The sequence below is a fragment of the Anguilla rostrata genome, chromosome 11 (genome assembly GCF_018555375.3).
Source record: "Anguilla rostrata isolate EN2019 chromosome 11, ASM1855537v3, whole genome shotgun sequence".
Taxonomy (NCBI): Eukaryota; Metazoa; Chordata; class Actinopteri; order Anguilliformes; family Anguillidae; genus Anguilla; species Anguilla rostrata.
The window spans coordinates 38,236,394-38,253,461 of NC_057943.1; the positions used below are offsets into that span (position 1 = coordinate 38,236,394).

The window sequence follows — 17,068 nt, forward strand, 5'->3', positions numbered from 1 at the left end:
CATATAAAGGAGCTCCTGACTCTGTCGTTTGTTATCTTTATCTTCAACACCATCATTTTTGTTAAGAAATTCCTGCAAGGGCAAACTCATTATTGGAAATACACTCTACCCATTAGACACCAGTAAGATTCCTGCAAATCACTGCCATTTTCAAAGAAATCAACAATATTCAGAACAAGCTAGAAAAGTCTTCTACAGAATTTGTTTGCAACAGGTTTGACTGAATATTCTCAGGGATCTGCAAGTTTGCTTTCAAGTTTTACCTGCTTTCACCTTGTGTACACACAAGTGAATGGAAATTTTTTTTAGATGCACATCTGACCCAGACCTACAGTGCCTTCGAAAAGTCTTCAGACCCCTTCACCTTTTCCACATTTTGTTATGTTACAGCCTTATTATAAATTTGGATTAAATTCATTTTTATTCTCATCAATCTACACACAATACCCCATAATGACAAAGCAAAAATAGGCTTTTAGAAATTTTTTGCGAATTTATTAAAAATAAAAAACTGAAATATCACATTTACATAAGTATTCAGACCCTTTACTCAGTACTTTGTTGGTAGCGATTACAGCCTCAAGTCTTCCTGGGTATAACACTACAAGCTTGGCACTCCTGTATTTGGGGTATTTCTCTCATTCTTCTCTGCAGACCCTCTCACGCTCTGTCAGGTTGGATGGGAAGCGTTGCTGCACAGCTATTTTTTCGGTCGGGTTCAAGTCCGGGCTCTGGCTGGGCCACTCAAGGACATTCACAGACTTGTCCCAAAGCCACTCCTGCGTTGTCTTGGCTGTGTGCTTAGGGTCGTTGTCCTGTTGGAAGGTGAACCTTCACCCCAGTCTGAGGACCTGAGCGCTCTGGTGCAGGTCTTCATCAAGGATCTCTCTGTACTTTGCTCCGTTCATCTTTCCCTCGATCCTGACTAGTCGCCCCGTTAATGCCGCTGAAAAACAACATGGATGCTGCCACCACCACGCTTCACCGTAGGGATGATATTGGCCAGGTGATGAGTGCCTGGTTTCCTCCAGACGTGACGTTTGGCATTGTGGCCAAAGAGTTCAATCTTGGTTTCATCAGACCAGAGAATCTTGTTTCTGAGACCCTGAGAAAGTGCCTTTAGGTGCCTTTTGGCAAACTCCAAGCTGGCTGTCATGTGCCTTTTATTGAGGAGTGGCTTTCGTCAGGCCACTCTACCATAAAAGCCAAATTGGTGGAGTGCTGCAGAGATGGTTGTCCTTCTGGAAGGTTCTACCATCTCCACAGAGGAACTCTGGAGCTCTGTCAGTGTGGCCACTCAGTCACCTCCTTGACCAAGGCCCTTCACACCCAATTGCTCAGTTTGACCGGGCGGCCAGCTCTAGGAAGGGTCCTGGTGGTTCCAAACTTCGATTTAAGAATGATGGATGGTCTTCAGGACCATCAATGCTGCAGAAGTTTTTTGTACCCATCCCCAGATCTGTGCCTTGACACAATCCTGTCTCGGAGGTCTACAGGCAATTTCTTTGACTTCATGGCTTGGTTTTTGCTCTGACCTTATATAGCCAGGTGTGCGCCTTTCCAAATCATGTCCAATCAATTGAATTTACCACAGGTGGACTCCAATAAGTTTGTAGAAACATCTCAAGTACAATCAATGGAAACAGTATGCACCTGAGCTCAATTTTGAGTGTCATAGCAAATGGTCTGAATACTTACGTAAATGTGATATTTATTATTTTGTATTTATTTATGTATTATTTATTGTTTTTAATTTTTTTTTTGCCACTATTTTCTCATTATGGGGTATTGTGTGTAGATTGATGAGAATAAAAATGAATTTAAAATAAATTTAATCAATTTTAGTATAAAGCTGTAACGTAACAATGTGGAAAAAGTGAAGGGGTCTGAAGGAAGGAAAAGAGCAGAAGAAAGAGCGCCCCCTAATGGACATCTCTTCCAGGTAGCAACCCAAGTACCAACTCAGCTGTTCAGCTTCAGCAGTTACCCATGAGAAGGGCAGTATGACTGCTGGCATTATTATGAATATTACAGTAATCATTATTATTATTCTTGCTGCAGCCGCGGGACTCACGTTTCCACTCCTCGATCTCCAGCTCGCGGCTCTCGAAGCTCTGGTCGTACGGCTCGGCCTCGGGCTCGTCGTCGGGGTCGTGGTACTGGGCGAAGTACGAGTGGGCCAGGGCCTCGGCGGCGGTGATCCGCTTGTCCGTGTCCAGAACCAGCATCTTCTCCAGCAGGTCCACCGCTGTCACGGAAACAGTTCCAGTTCTCACTGCACAAACTCCACTCACGCTTTCTCACGCTGTACGCAGAGCCGGAAGCGGCGCACGCGACCGTCGAGTCTCACCAAGAGCCTTATCACCGGCGAGAAAATGCAAGCACTAAGCTTCAATTATTTCAGCGTGTTCCCCGTATGGGGAACAGAGGACGGAGTGTAGCACAGTGGGTAAGGAACTGGGCTTGTAACCGAAAGGTTGCAGGTTCGATTCCCGGGTAAGGACACTGCTGTTGTACTCTTGAGCAAGGTACTTAACCTGCATTGCTTCAGTATATATCCAGCTGTATAAATGGATACAATGTAAAATGCTATGTAAAAAGTTGTGTAAGTCGCTCTGGATAAGAGCGTCTGCTAAATGCCTGTAATGTAATGTATGGCGTACCTCATGAGGTTTGCTTTAAAAAACTACAGGAATGCAAGTAATATTCAAACAATCTACATTTCAACAGTGTCTTTTCCCCAATGCATTCGTATTTCAGATGGCTCCTGTACCTCTACTAACAAAACCCTGTCTTTCCCATGAGCATGTGATGTCCAAAAGGTTTCCCTGTTTCAGACATAATTTCAGACATGCATTTTACGGTCTGGAGTGTAGGTGCAAGAATGTTAAAAGGGAAACCACCTACAAACAACATAAACCCAACACTCGCGTGTGTGAACCGGTTAAGTAATATTACTGTTCTTCAGATTGGGGGGAAAAAAGAAAAAACAAAGGAAAATTAAATTTTAAGTGGGAGAGCGCTAGATATTAATAAATTAGCAATTACTTGTATTCCCAACTGACTCACCGTTAGCTGTTCATTTGTATTAAATTAAAAATAAAAACTTCACAACTGACTGACCAATGTTGATATACCTAAAGGTATGGTTTATTCCAAGGCTACTGTTAACTCAATTGCAGTAACTTATGTTAAATGTGAATGTTGTAGGACATTGAATTGTGACTGTGAATGTGCATACTCGTGGATCAAAGTGAAACTGTGCACTGTGCAGACAGAGTAAGAGATGTAGAAACAGCTCCACTGTATCAACCATCCCACCCACACACATCCTGCACCTCCTCCATTACTCTGCCCAAACCACACACTTCTGTGGCTGGACTAACACATGACTCCTCTTACCCATTGGGTTTGCTCCGATGAACACGTCAGCGAAGTTCCTCTTGGGCATGTGTGGCAGGGAGTTGATGTAGTTCCTAGCCTGTGGAGGTCAGACCAACATCAGTTTAGCATTTAGAGGCCCCAATATGAGGGAAGACTGAGGAATCACAGGCAGGCCACACACTTTCCCCGAGGGGGGGTTACTTGGTTGCGATAAAAACAAGAGCAACGACGGTAATGAGAGCACGTGGGGAAAGCCCGTTAGCTGAAATGCAGCAGTGCAGTTATTGCCGCTCCCACCGTCTACGCCGCTGGTGTGCGTGCAATCGGGAGGTCAGACTGACACTCCCATGAGACGCTGGCCAGAGACAGAGCAGGAAGACAGGAGCAGAAGAGGAGGAGAGAGAGGAGGAGCTCATTGGCAGCAGACTCCGCAGAGTTAAAAAAAAAAAACCCTGAAGCTCCGCTCGTCAAGACTGCAGAATCTCTCTGGGTGGAGCCATCATCAGATAAGGCTGAGAGATAGAAGGCGTGGCTCCGTCTGGGTCACGGAGCTTGGTGTTCAGTGGTGCATGCAGTTAAGAAGGCCACTTTGATCAGCGTCATCATCGCTGTGCGGTCCTGGGCTCTGAGCAAGCGGGCTTTCATGGGGCAGTGGAAATCTGACTCCAGCCTGGTAACCGGCTCCCCTGTTTGAGTTAGAGGCTGCACACCATCACCTCAGCACAAAGATAGGGCAGACGATGCACTTAGTGACGTCCGCGGACCGCTTCCATTACCAAACAGATTGATGCATTGCATTGTGGGGAGGTTAGAAGAGACGCCACAAACCTCAGGGCTCAGGCATGGCAGAAGGGGGGTATGGGGGTGGGAAAGTGGCAGTTATTTATATTTTGCAGGGAGGGGGGGAGGCTGGGGGGGTTCTGATAATGATCGGGGCAATTTGCGAATCAGGGATGTACATGGCACATTACACTGACGGGCAAAACTGGACTATTTTCACTGCATTCCCCTGTGTCTATGACTGGGAAAGAAGAAGAAAAAAAAACATTTGAAAGTGCTTTCACTCCTTTTCCCCTTTTGCTAAAAATGCACTGTGCAAACTGGCCTTTCAAAAGGATTTCAAACACGAAAGAGCAAAAATAAATCCAGGCCGATTTTGCACGTTCTTTTTTAAACGCTCGCCCTGGGCCCACTGTGTGGGCGACGTAGCTCAGGAGGTAAGACCGATTGTCTGGCAGTCGGAGGGTTGCCGGTTCAAACCCCGCCCTGGGCGTGTCGAAGTGTCCTTGAGCAAGACACCTAACCCCTAACTGCTCTGGCGAATGAGAGGCATCAATTGTAAAGCGCTTTGGATAAAAGCGCTATATAACTGCAGTCCATTTACCATTTACCACTGAACAGTGGAGCTCAGCCGGTCACTGGCCTCCGCACTTGAGCTCCTCAGCCCCCCGAGTGAGTGAGTGAGTGAGAGGGAGGGCCCTGGTTTTACTCACACCAGGCCGGCCGTCACTCAAAAGCACATTTTACTGGAGCAGCCAGGTCTGGGAACCCAGGGTTGCTTTTATTATTTTTTGTCCTGGGTGTGAGGAGTGGTTGAGAGGACCCCCCCCGAATCAGAGATAAAGGGTTTTACACAGGGCCAGCGGTGTGCTCACCTCGTGGCTGGGCATCCTGCTTATTAGCGAGGCGGGGGGTGTTCCTGTGAGGCGCATAATCTGCTGAAGCTGGTTTATATCTTTGGAACTCGGGTCAAGGGGGTTTCACCACACAAGTTAAACAAGCAATGGTTTCAGACAAAGATCAAACACTTTCCACTAGTGATCCACGTTCAGTCCCTCAACATCCAAACAGATGAGAGGCCATGTAACCGAGGAAGGGGAGGTGCAATACTCTCCTTAACGTTTTTTTTCTGAGGTGGGGGGGGGGGGCAGGATTGGGAAAGGGAAGAGGAAAATACATAAAGTCAATCCAAGCATGCAAGGTTAGAACTGTGTGCATTACAGAGAGAAGATGATCGTGCTTTGTTGGCTGGGTGAAAAAGCACAGCACAGGCGAGAGAAAACACTGAGGAAAGACAGAGCAGTCAGACCGGGGAAGCAAGGGTTAGCCCACCGATTAGAGCGCCACACAGCTATGGAAAGATATGCATGTTAGTTTCTATTTAATTCCCTCTGACCAAATTCCACAATGTCCAGGTTTCACATTTATTTCAGGCTCCGCCCAGAATTCTATCCCATTATGACATCACACCAAGAAACCAAGGTTAGGGCTCTTCCACCTTTGACAGTGTCCCAACCCACCCCACCCACCTCCACCCACACAAAAAAGGTAACCCAGGTGAAAGGAATGAGATATACAATTGTATCTGTTGCTTTACGTAAAACACACAATCCTAGAGTGATGCTGGGAAAACTGACAGGCCTTGTCTTAGCGTTAGGGAGAAAGGACAAAGAAGCAAATGAAAAAAGATCAAGCAAAACTGAAAACTCACAGACTCCGAAGATATTTTCATCAAGAGCTCGGGCCCTGGTGTTCCGACGAGCAGCATTATTAGCTTCAACTGATCAATATCTATCAGCCGAACATAAAGGAAAACGGCAGGGACGGGGGGGCCACTGTGGGGGGGGGGGGGGTAATCCAGGCAGACCGTGAACACATGGTCACTGCTTTATACTAGAGTAGGGGGAACACATGGTCACTGCTTTATACTAGAGTAGGGGGAACACATGGTCACTGCTTTATACTAGAGTAGGGGGAACACATGGTCACTGCAATGGCTTTATACTAGAGCAGGGGATAACATGGTCACTGCAAAGGCTTTATACTAGAGTAGGGGATCACATGGTCACTGCAAAGGCTTTATACTAGAGTAGGCCGAACACATGGTCACTGCAAAGGCTTTATACTAGAGCAGACCGAACACATGGTCACTGCAAAGGCTTTATACTAGAGCAGACCGAACACATGGTCACTGCAAAGGCTTTATACTAGAGCAGGGGATCACAGGGTCACTGCAAAGGCTTTAGACTAGAGAAGACCGTGAACACATGGTCACTGCAAAGGCTTTATACTAGAGCAGACCGAACACATGGTCACTGCAAAGGCTTTATACTAGAGTAGGGGATCACATGGTCACTGCAAAGGCGTTATACTAGAGTAGGGGGATCACATGGTCACTGCAAAGGCTTTATACTAGAGTAGACCGAACACATGGTCACTGCAAAGGTTTTATACTAGAGCAGACCGAACACATGGTCACTGCAAAGGCTTTATACTAGAGTAGGCGATCACATGGTCACTGCAAAGGCTTTATACTAGAGTAGGGATCACATGGTCACTGCAAAGGCTTTATACTAGAGAAGACCGTGAACACATGGTCACTGCAAAGGCTTTATACTAGAGTAGACCGAACACATGGTCACTGCAAAGGCTTTATACTAGAGTAGGGGGAACACATGGTCACTGCAAAGGCGTTATACTAGAGTAGGGGGATCACATGGTCACTGCAAAGGCTTTATACTAGAGTAGACCGAACACATGGTCACTGCAAAGGCTTTATACTAGAGTAGGGGGAACACATGGTCACTGCAAAGGCGTTATACTAGAGTAGGGGGATCACATGGTCACTGCAAAGGCTTTATACTAGAGTAGACCGAACACATGGTCACTGCAAAGGTTTTATACTAGAGCAGGGGATCACATGGTCACTGCAAAGGCTTTATACTAGAGCAGACCGAACACATGGTCACTACAAAGGCTTTATACTAGAGCAGACCGAACACATGGTCACTGCAAAGGTTTTATACTAGAGCAGACCGAACACATGGGCACTGCAAAGGTTTTATACTAGAGCAGGGGATCACATGGTCACTGCAAAGGCTTTATACTAGAGCAGACCGAACACATGGTCACTGCAAAGGCTTTATACTAGAGTAGGGGATCACATGGTCACTGCAAAGGCTTTATACTAGAGCAGGCACATGTGGTGGAACAGAGCACAAGACCTGAGATCACGGTTACTTACACCACGGTTGTTCACCCTTGCCCTGCGAGAGACAGACGCTGGCTGCTGTTTGTTTTAAATTCGAAACCAGGGAACAATTCAGTGCCATGGCAGCAGGCGAGGGGAGGTAACCCTGCACCTGCGTTACGACCGCTCGATGTGCAGTACCCGCCGGAGCCTGCACTCTGGCGCTCTCCAAAGGCCAGAGCCCACGGCGCTGACGCAGGCAGGGAACGACACGATCAGGAACAAAGAAACGAAACAGAACACCGAAACTCACTTCCTCTTATTTCTCTTCCCACTTCCTCTTACTACTATCTCCAAGCTGTACAGGAAATGCTAAAGGACTATGCAGTTCAGCTGGCACAAATAGAGAAATTACAGGGAAGCGACACAAAGAGAAAGCCAATCCATGTTACTGACACCTCGTCAAGATAAGAAGGGCTATTTCATGATCATACAGTGCAGGCAAAGTTTTGATATGGGTGCTACTGACCCCTGAATCAGAGAAATCTGCATGTCCACAGAACCCTCTCACCCCTGAGGGTCCACACAGGGATGGCCCCCAGACCACTGGCTTTTCAACATCTAAACAGAACTGGGCCTAAAGATTATTTTAACCACACTTTCCCATTTTAGACACCAGTAAAAATCAGGCAGGTAACTAACAATTTTAAAACACTGATCCCAGAGAGTTATCTAGAAACCTTACTAAACAAAACAAGAAAAGTTACTAAACAAGATGTAATCATACAAAAGAAATTTGTTCAAGAACATTTTGTTCTGAATATTGGTGAAAAAAGGCATCTTCAAAAATTGTCAGTAATTCTCGCTGAAATTTTACTGGTGTATAAAGGGTAAAAGTATATCAGATGATAATTTGACCTTGATCTGTTCATACTCAAAAAAAACCACAAAAAGTCTGGCCAAGAATGTGAGGCACTTACACGAGTGCAGCTAATGAGTACCTGGATATTATTTGTGCTCGTGTCATAAATACTCAAATTTACAGCAGCTTTACAACTAGAACATGCGCTCTCAGAGACAGCCTGTGCAAAATCACTGTGGCGAGGTCCCTCTGGTGATGTCATTCAGACAAGCCTGCCAGTGTCGTCCGATTGGCTCTGATGAAGTCAGTGACAAATCAGAGAAGGTGGCACAAGCGCTGGTAATTATCCAGTAGAGTACTCAAATTTTGGCATGTTCTTGCCTGAACTTGGTTTATGGTTGTTCATGGAAAAAAAAAAAACAAAAAAAAAAAAAACAGACTTGTTCTAAAACAACAGACACAGATTGACTAAATCCGACTCTGGATCTGAATTTTTAAAAAGTAAAATAAAATGTGATTGTCTACAATGCTGTAAGAAAAACACAAGAGCAATCTAAAAAGGTAAAAATGCATCTTATAAAAGATAAAGAATCTACTGTTAAATCCATCACAGATCCATATCCATGTGTAGATTCAAAGAATACCTGAGAAGAGATGGAAGAGAGCTTTGTCTGGGAAGCAGGACAGAGACAGAGCTGGGAAGCAGGACAGAGACAGAGGCGGCAGTGTAGCACAGTGGGTAAGGAACTGGGCCTGTAACCGAAAGGTCATAGGTTTGATTCCTGGGTAGGACACTGCCGTTGTACCCTTGAGCAAGGTACTTAACCTGAATTGCTTCAGTATATATCCAGCTGTATAAACGGATACAATGTAAAAGTTGTGTAAGTCGCTCTGGATAAGAGCGTCTTCTAAATGCCGGTAATGTAATATAACAGTGCAGGAAAGCAGGACAGAGACAAAGCTGAGAAGCTGGACAGAGTGACAGCTAGGAAGCCGTTAGTGCACTGGGAGTAACCATTGTGGTCAGTGCTCCTGTGCAAGGAGAGAGAGGGGAGGGCGAGATGTGGCAGGAGACAGAGGTCTCTAGCGGCGACTGTTCACCAGAAGGCCTCACTGGCTCATACATACATCACATACTGCAAGCCATAAGCAAACCCCTGCAGAGTTCAGAGAGCACACACACCCATACCACATGACAGGGGCCAAGAGTCCCTGAGAGCACACACAAACCCATATCACATGACAGGGGGCAAGTGTCCCTGAGCACACACCCATATCACATGACAGGAGGCAAGAGTACCTGAAAGCACACACACACACACTCATATCACACAAAGGCATCTTTAGGTATGTATGAAACATCCAACTACTAAATTACTCAATGCAGACACTGAAATATAAAAACAAAACAAATAATAGAAAATAGAAACACTGTTTTTTCTCTGTGGCCTCATAAGAGAAAATCTTTCCCATTTTTTAGATAACAGGAAAGTAACTCATTCGATGCCTCAATTCACCAAAGCCCTGTGCTTTTGGCAGCACAGCAGACTACAGAGGCCTGAGAAACGCTTTCAAATGAAAACAAACTTTTTACTGCTGATATCTCTGCTGAGATGTAGCAATGCTGCAGTCGCGGTTTACCTCCAGGTATCTGGTGCACAGCATGAAGAAGCACAAATGACCTCCCACCCCAATTCCAGACTGCTTAGACACCCACCCAACCTCTTACAGACACCCGACCGCTTACAGACACCCACCCGACCTCTTACAGACACCCACCCGACTGCTTACAGACACCCACCCGACCTCTAACAGACACCCACACGACCTCTTACAGACACCCACCCGACCTCTTACAGACACCCACCCAACTTCTTACAGACACCCACCCGACCTCTAACAGACACCCACCCGACCACTTAGACACCCACCCGACCTCTTACAGACACCCACCCGACCTCTAACAGACACCCACCCAACCACTTACAGACACCCACCCGACCTCTTACAGACACCCACCCGACCTCTTACAGACACCCACCCAACTGCTTACAGACACCCACCCGACCTCTAACAGACACCCACCCGACCACTTAGACACCCACCCGACCTCTTACAGACACCCACCCGACCTCTAACAGACACCCACCCGACCACTTACAGACACCCACCCGACCTCTTACAGACACCCACCCGACCACTTACAGACACCCACCCGACCGCTTACAGACACCCACCCGACCACTTACAGACACCCACCCGACCACTTACAGACACCCACCCGACCTCTTACAGACACCCACCCGACCTCTAACAGACACCCACACGACCTCTTACAGACACCCGACCTCTTAAAGACACCCACCCGACCGCTTACAGACACCCACCCGACCTCTTAGACACCCACCCAACCGCGAAGACATCCACACGAACAGAGACCGCACTCTGACACCCATGAATTCTCAGACAACCCTCCAGAGTCTATTGCAAGGTTCCCTAGTGAAAACAATAAAGCAAAAGAGAAGACATTGAAAAGGAGGGGACTCCCCCCCCCCCGAATCGCTCCCTTCAGCTTCACAATGCCCAGCGACACTGATCTCAGATCAGCTCCCAGATGACAGAGCAGCACGATCCCCGAGTTCAACTCCATAGGCCTCAGAAGTCTGACGTAACGCAGAGCAAGAACCTTGCCCATATATGGAATTCCGGTTCAAAGGGAAATTTCTCTATGGAAAAAATGGATGGATTTTCACATAACCGTCCCTGTCACAGTCCGTGAATTAAGCTGGACGTTTAAAACTTGGACGTTTTTATCCGGACACATTTCTCTCTTAAATAGCACTGGATCCGCTGAATTCCGATGTCGTTTTTCAACCAAAACAATTATTTTGCTAACAAAAAACTAACACTGCTGCGCATGTTGTTTACGCCACAGCTCTTACGGTTCCCTGGCAACGCTTGTGAAGCGCAAGTAGCCCAGTTATTCCTGACTGCACCCCGCGAAGGATACCGTAAAATACTAAAATGTCAATTTCTCTGGCAGATCTGTCAGAAAACGGTTTTCGCGCGTGAACCGAAACAGCTGTGTGTGTGATGCTGTAATTGTGCGACTGGCCATCTCGGGTGGCTAACCACTTAGCCGCTAGCAATTGGCTTTTTAAAACGACAGAATTTTTTTAGATTATAAAAAATGGGTAAAAAGCATTATTTTTTCACATATAAAAAAAACGTCCAAATCTCATAATTTATTTTAAAGGAATTCGGAAATCTCCCTTCCTTTGTCCCATAGGGGAGTCTATTTTTTGAACCGGAAGTCTCGAAAATGCTAACGAGCTCGAAGGGAATGACGACACGACTTCTGAGGCCTATTTAAATCAGCCAAATGAACTGAAATACCAATTAATTAACTGAGTCAGCCCCTTTAAGAACAGGGGCAGGTTGGGACCCTGTGAAAGTGGGCCGCCCGCAGTGCGGAGAGGGGTGACTGCAGGCCCGTTGGGTCCCTAACACAGGGGCCCGAAGGGAGCGCCCCCCCTCCCCAGTCCTGGACCAGCACACTAGCAGCCCATCCTCAGGCCATGGGCGCCGTGGCACTTCCACAAGTGTGGGGGTCGAGAAGTGTGGGGGTGGGGCGGGGGGGGGGGGGGCTGTCAAAACAGAGACGCAGAGGAAGAAGGATACGGTCGGTCCCGGGGAACAGCGTCCGCCCGGTCAGGAGCTCAGCCATGATGCAGCCGACAGACCAAATGTCCACTGCAACACAAAAACACCGTGGAGTAAGGCTCTCAGAACCTTTCACCCTGAACATGTGAGAAACATTAACCAAAGAAGAAAAAAAAAAAAAAAAAAAATATATATATATATATTTTTTTTTGTCATTTAAAATAAAAATAAAAATAAAGAGCAGCATCATATAATGGTCGTGGGAACTGGACATGCAAAAGTCGTGGGTCTGATTCCCAGTAGGGGCACTGCAATTGCACCCTTGAGCGAAGCAGTAATCTAAACAGCTTCAGTAAAATATCCAGCTGCGTAAATAGACTGCATGAGAAAACTAATCTGCAGGTCGCTGGGGATAAGAGTGCGCGCTAAATGCTAAACTGCACGTTTGTTTTGTGTGCACATCGTGTTCTTTTGGCATCACTGGTTCCAACACCTTAAAGACAAAATGAGACACGCAGACTGATGACAAACAGTCAGGTTATATTCTTTTTGGCAGAAATGCAATAAAAAAACACTGAACAAATTAATAATGATTTAATTCTAGGAATCATTTAATTCTCTGCCATGAGCAAACTTATGTACTTCGTAAAGTAAATTTTAAAAGGGTTCTCAGGAGGGCTTGGACTGCGGACAGTCACCCACAAGCCGTGTCCAAACCAGCATCTGACTGAGTATACAAAGTTGTATACACACAGAAGCTTTGTAAATGGTGAGCGTGCGTGGTAAATCTTCCCTCTGGGGAATGCCTGCTGTATTTTGTTGCTCCTCCCGTGAGACTTCCTCTTTATTACTTCACATTACAGGCAGTTAGCAGATGCTCTTTTCCAGAGCGACTTACACAACTTTTACATAGCATCCATTTTTATAGCTGGATATACACTGAAGCAATGCACCTTGCCCAAGGGTACAGCAGCAGAGTTCTACTGGGGAATCGAACCCGTGACCTTTAGGTTAAAAGACCGATTGTCGATATGCACGGAGTACTCGCCTGTCATGTTATAGTGCATCCAGTTGAGCATGATCTCTGGAGCGCGGTACCACCGGGTCGCTACGTAGCCGGTCATCTCGTCGTCAGTGTGCCGGGCCAGCCCGAAGTCCAGGATCTGAAACGCAGGCACACAGGAGACACCTTGAACACACCCACAGAACGCAGGGGACACGGACATCCTGGAGCTGTCTGCCTTCCATTAGCTCACTCCAGTACGATGCGGTGAATGTGCACGCTAACGTGCTAACAGTTTTACTAGAGAGCCTCCCCCCCCCAGGGGATCCTTGGCTAAATGGAGGAAATATTTTCCCCTTTTACATGCATATTGTGTTTATATTTCCCTAATTCACAGATGACCTCGTTTGGACTCCGAAAGTGATTTAATACAGGGTACTGGTAGCAGAGGTGTCGTGCCGCAAACAGAGACTCGGCCGTCGGCTCTCCGTAATCTTAAGCTGAACCGTTTGATAAATGTGCGCTGTTTAACAAAAGCGGCGTGGTGTGGTCGTGTGTTCACCGGGTCAGGTGCGGGCTGTGCCACGCGAATGCCAGGCTCACCGCTTCACACCAATACATTTATTTTGGCAGACACCTTTGGCAGAAACAATGCGCTTATGTTCTTAACTCGGGCTTTGGCTGCAGTAGCACTGAATGTCTGAGTTCAGTAATCTCGGCGGGCCGGCACGTCGACCACTAGGGGCTTTGCGCTAGGTTAATCAGCATCTTGATATGCCACACCTGTGCAGGAGATGGGTTATCTTGACAAAGGAGAAATGCTAGCTAACAGTGATATAAACAAATATGTTGGCAAAATTTGAGAGAAATAAGATCTTTGTGCACATAGAACAAAGAACAAATCTTTGAGGTATTATTTAAACGCATTAAAAATGGCTGCAAAAATAAAAGTGTTGCGTTTATATTTTTGTTCAGTATATTTTGCTGGGGGAAACCCTGCAATATACTTTGAAGATATTTACACAGTGCTAAATAGCTCAATGGCTACATGATACAATAGTGCGTCACTGCAGCCACTGGACCTGCTGCCAGCAGTGCACGCTGTCAAACACCAATCATTTTGCACATTTGCTTATCTGAACCTGAACTTCAATAACCAGCGTAAACATAGAGACCCATTATGACATTTCCCGTCACTTGTTTCTGCAACTGTTCATTAAAATAAAAAACGAAGTTATTGATCATCGGACTACACCATCAGCTGCATTCAGGAAATGACAAGAAACGGCAAAGTCTTTTAGTTTTAGCGATCCCGCAGGGAGCTCCTTCCTAATTCCCCCCCTCACCTTCAGCTCACAGTCTTCATTCACAGCCAGGTTGCTGGGCTTCAGGTCCTGCAGAGGACACAATGTGTCATTAGATTAATGTGCACAAACCCACAACCCAGGCCACAACCCAAAGTACGCAACTCCTCTGCTGCGGACAGCCCTAATTACAGAATCAGGCCGAGTTCCTTAATGCGCGGAGGCAGTGACGCACAGCCCAGCGCTCGCCACAAGCCCTCCGCTCAGCAGGTTCCTCATCCGCCTCCTCTCAGGGGCCAGATTCTCTCTCTGAAATACGCGCACTTCTGCAGAGTACTGGCGGAATGTATAGCGCACGTTCACAGCAAAGCGAGTGTTTTTTTACGTGCAAAGCTTTCAGCCTGCAGAACTGGACGTAGTCGTCATGTTCAATGCATTTGCATCTGCTTAAGGGCCGGGAGGACGTGGGCAGGGTCCATCTGTACGCACGTCTTCCCCGGCCGCATATGAAACTCAGCTCCTGACCACAGGCCCGGCCCGCTGCTCTCCGTGTTTATTGGCGGCTGTAAAAGCGGCAGAGTCATGCGGTGCCTGCCCAAACACACAGGCCGAGCGCGCTTCCGTGTGTTTGCACAGGGAGGGAGCGTGGAAACCAGCCGGCCGCCGAGGCCCGCAAAGTCCACACGGCCATAAAAGGACATTAATAACACAAACAAAGAGCCGAGCGCATTAAAGCAGCACAGCCCCGCTTCTGCAGGGCCTGGAGCTCATTTATGGCACTTTCTGGCCGGAAATCAATATGGACACATAACCATAAACAAAATCGTAAGATGGGACTTACTCTGTGTATGATATCAGCAGAGTGGATGTACTGCAACACAAGGAGAAGGAAGTTCATTAAAAAACATGTGCAAAACAGTTCTAGGGTTGGGAAACCTTACAGTACCCTAAGAAACAATGCTTGCACATTATACAGCCAGTGGCTTCCAAAAAAATAGAAAATGAATAAATAGACACATTTTTACTGGGTACAAGCTGAAAGGGCAAACTGAGGGTGAAGAGAGCGTTTCCATGGTGATGTGGGAGTGCCCTGACCTTTAACCCCCGCAGGATCTGGTAGATGAGGAACTGCACGTGGTCGTCCGTAAGCTTCTGGCACTTGACGATGTTGTTCAGGTCCGCGCCCATCAGGTGAGTCACAAGGTACCTGTCAATCAAACCACTGGGATTCAACTCAAGAGCCTCTCACTGACATGAGACACACACGTCCTTCTCAACCCCGTGGCAAGCTGCATCACTTATCGTTCAGAAGGCCATATAAATGCACGTTTTTGTTGGTGCTTCAAAGGTGCTTTCCCTCCGAATTGCATATTTGCCATTTTATGTTTGTTGCCTTGTTTCTCTGCTCTCTGATAAGAATCAGCCAATAAAATGGGTGATGAATCCACTCCGACGTGATAACACTGGTACACAAAAGACTTATTTGCATACGAAATGTGTATGAGCAGCGTATTACACAGCAGCAACGTGCATGACTTCCAGTGGAACGGCAAGAAAGGACATGGACGCATCTCCCAGAAGTGTGCCCGGGAGTCTTCTCCAATCACATGCAAATTGGTTTAAATGCACGCCATTTTAAACACACTCATTAAAGTTTTCTTGTGAACCACCAGGAGATGCTCGATGCTCTCGCCGTTCTCTGTGCTGAGGTGACTAACGCTCAATTTACAGCCACGAGTACTTGATTTGGACGGATAAGTTTAAGTTCAAGTTCAAGTCCCTTGTACACATGCTCCAAAGATAACCTCCCAGCATATCCCTGTCCACAGTTTGCGTTCCTGGCAAGACCTGGATCCCATCAGTCAATCGACTGCTTCTTACAATCTATCTGGATTCTGCTTTAAACAGCCGTTTAGGCGCATGCGAGTCCCACCACAGCTCTGGTCCCCCAGCGGCAGACCGGAGGCACAGCCACGCCGTGGGAACCCGTGACCGCGTCGCTCAAACCAGTCCTAAATCCCGGGCCGCGGCACCGCGGGGCCCAGCCCGTTAGCACCGCGGGGCCCAGCCCGTTAGCACCGCGGGGCCCAGCCCGTTAGCACCGGGGGCCCAGCCCGTTAGCACCAAGGGCCCAGCTCGTTAGCACCGGGGGGCCCAGCCCGTTAGCACCAAGGGCCCAGCTCGTTAGCACCGGGGGCCCAGCCCGTTAGCACCGCGGGGCCCAGCCCGTTAGCACCGGGGGGCCCAGCCCGTTAGCACCGCGGGGCCCAGCCCGTTAGCACCGGGGGCCCAGCTCGTTAGCACCGGGGGCCCAGCCCGTTAGCACCGCGGGGCCCAGCTCGTTAGCACCGCGGGGCCCAGCCCGTTAGCACCGGGGGCCCAGCCCGTTAGCACCGGGGGCCCAGCCCGTTAGCACCGGGACGCTGTTCCGAGGAAAGGCGGGAGCAAACGTGTCAATGAAGACACGGCGCTGGGATGACTGGAAGCCAAACCCTGCGGCAATGAAGCACCGCAACTCCAAATCGTACACAATCAAACTGTGAAGCATCAACAATCAAACTGTGAAGCATCAGCAATTAAACTGTGAAGCATCAGCAATTAAACTGTGAAGCATCAGCAATTAAACTGTGAAGCATCAGCAATTAAACTGTGAAGCATCAGCAATTAAACTATGAAGCATATATAATTGACCTCTGAATCATTTAAAACTGAAATGTAAATCACATGCAATTGAACTCAGAGGCAGTAATAAGAGTTTTGGAACAGAAGCCTGTATGGGTGTGACTGTGCTTTGTGGCTAATACACTTTCCTTCATAACCACAGCAGGTTCAGTGAGCATGAGCGGGGGGGAGGGTCTACAGCCCCCTCCAATAGCTGACGG

General features: G+C 47.5%; 2 protein-coding genes across 3 annotated transcripts in view; both read right to left on the reverse strand.

Annotated features, from left to right (window-relative positions):
• The window catches only part of LOC135234859 (NACHT, LRR and PYD domains-containing protein 3-like), a 91,178-nt gene that overhangs the window by 25,980 nt on the left and 48,130 nt on the right, over positions 1-17,068 (reverse strand). The gene's annotated exons all lie outside the window — the stretch shown is intronic.
• The window catches only part of LOC135234858 (mitogen-activated protein kinase 14A-like), a 40,792-nt gene that overhangs the window by 3,328 nt on the left and 20,396 nt on the right, over positions 1-17,068 (reverse strand). Inside the window, exons 4-11 of one of the 2 annotated variants that reach the window (XM_064299853.1) lie at positions 15,282-15,393; positions 15,028-15,057; positions 14,229-14,276; positions 12,928-13,042; positions 11,898-11,969; positions 5,876-5,955; positions 3,403-3,481; positions 2,075-2,248 (exon numbers count right to left, since the gene is read on the reverse strand). In XM_064299853.1, the coding sequence (XP_064155923.1) occupies positions 2,075-2,248; positions 3,403-3,481; positions 5,876-5,955; positions 11,898-11,969; positions 12,928-13,042; positions 14,229-14,276; positions 15,028-15,057; positions 15,282-15,393 (710 nt within the window). Of the gene's footprint in view, positions 1-2,074; positions 2,249-3,402; positions 3,482-5,039; positions 5,120-5,875; positions 5,956-11,897; positions 11,970-12,927; positions 13,043-14,228; positions 14,277-15,027; positions 15,058-15,281; positions 15,394-17,068 lie in introns of both variants that reach the window. The other variant, XM_064299852.1, reaches the window with a different exon arrangement.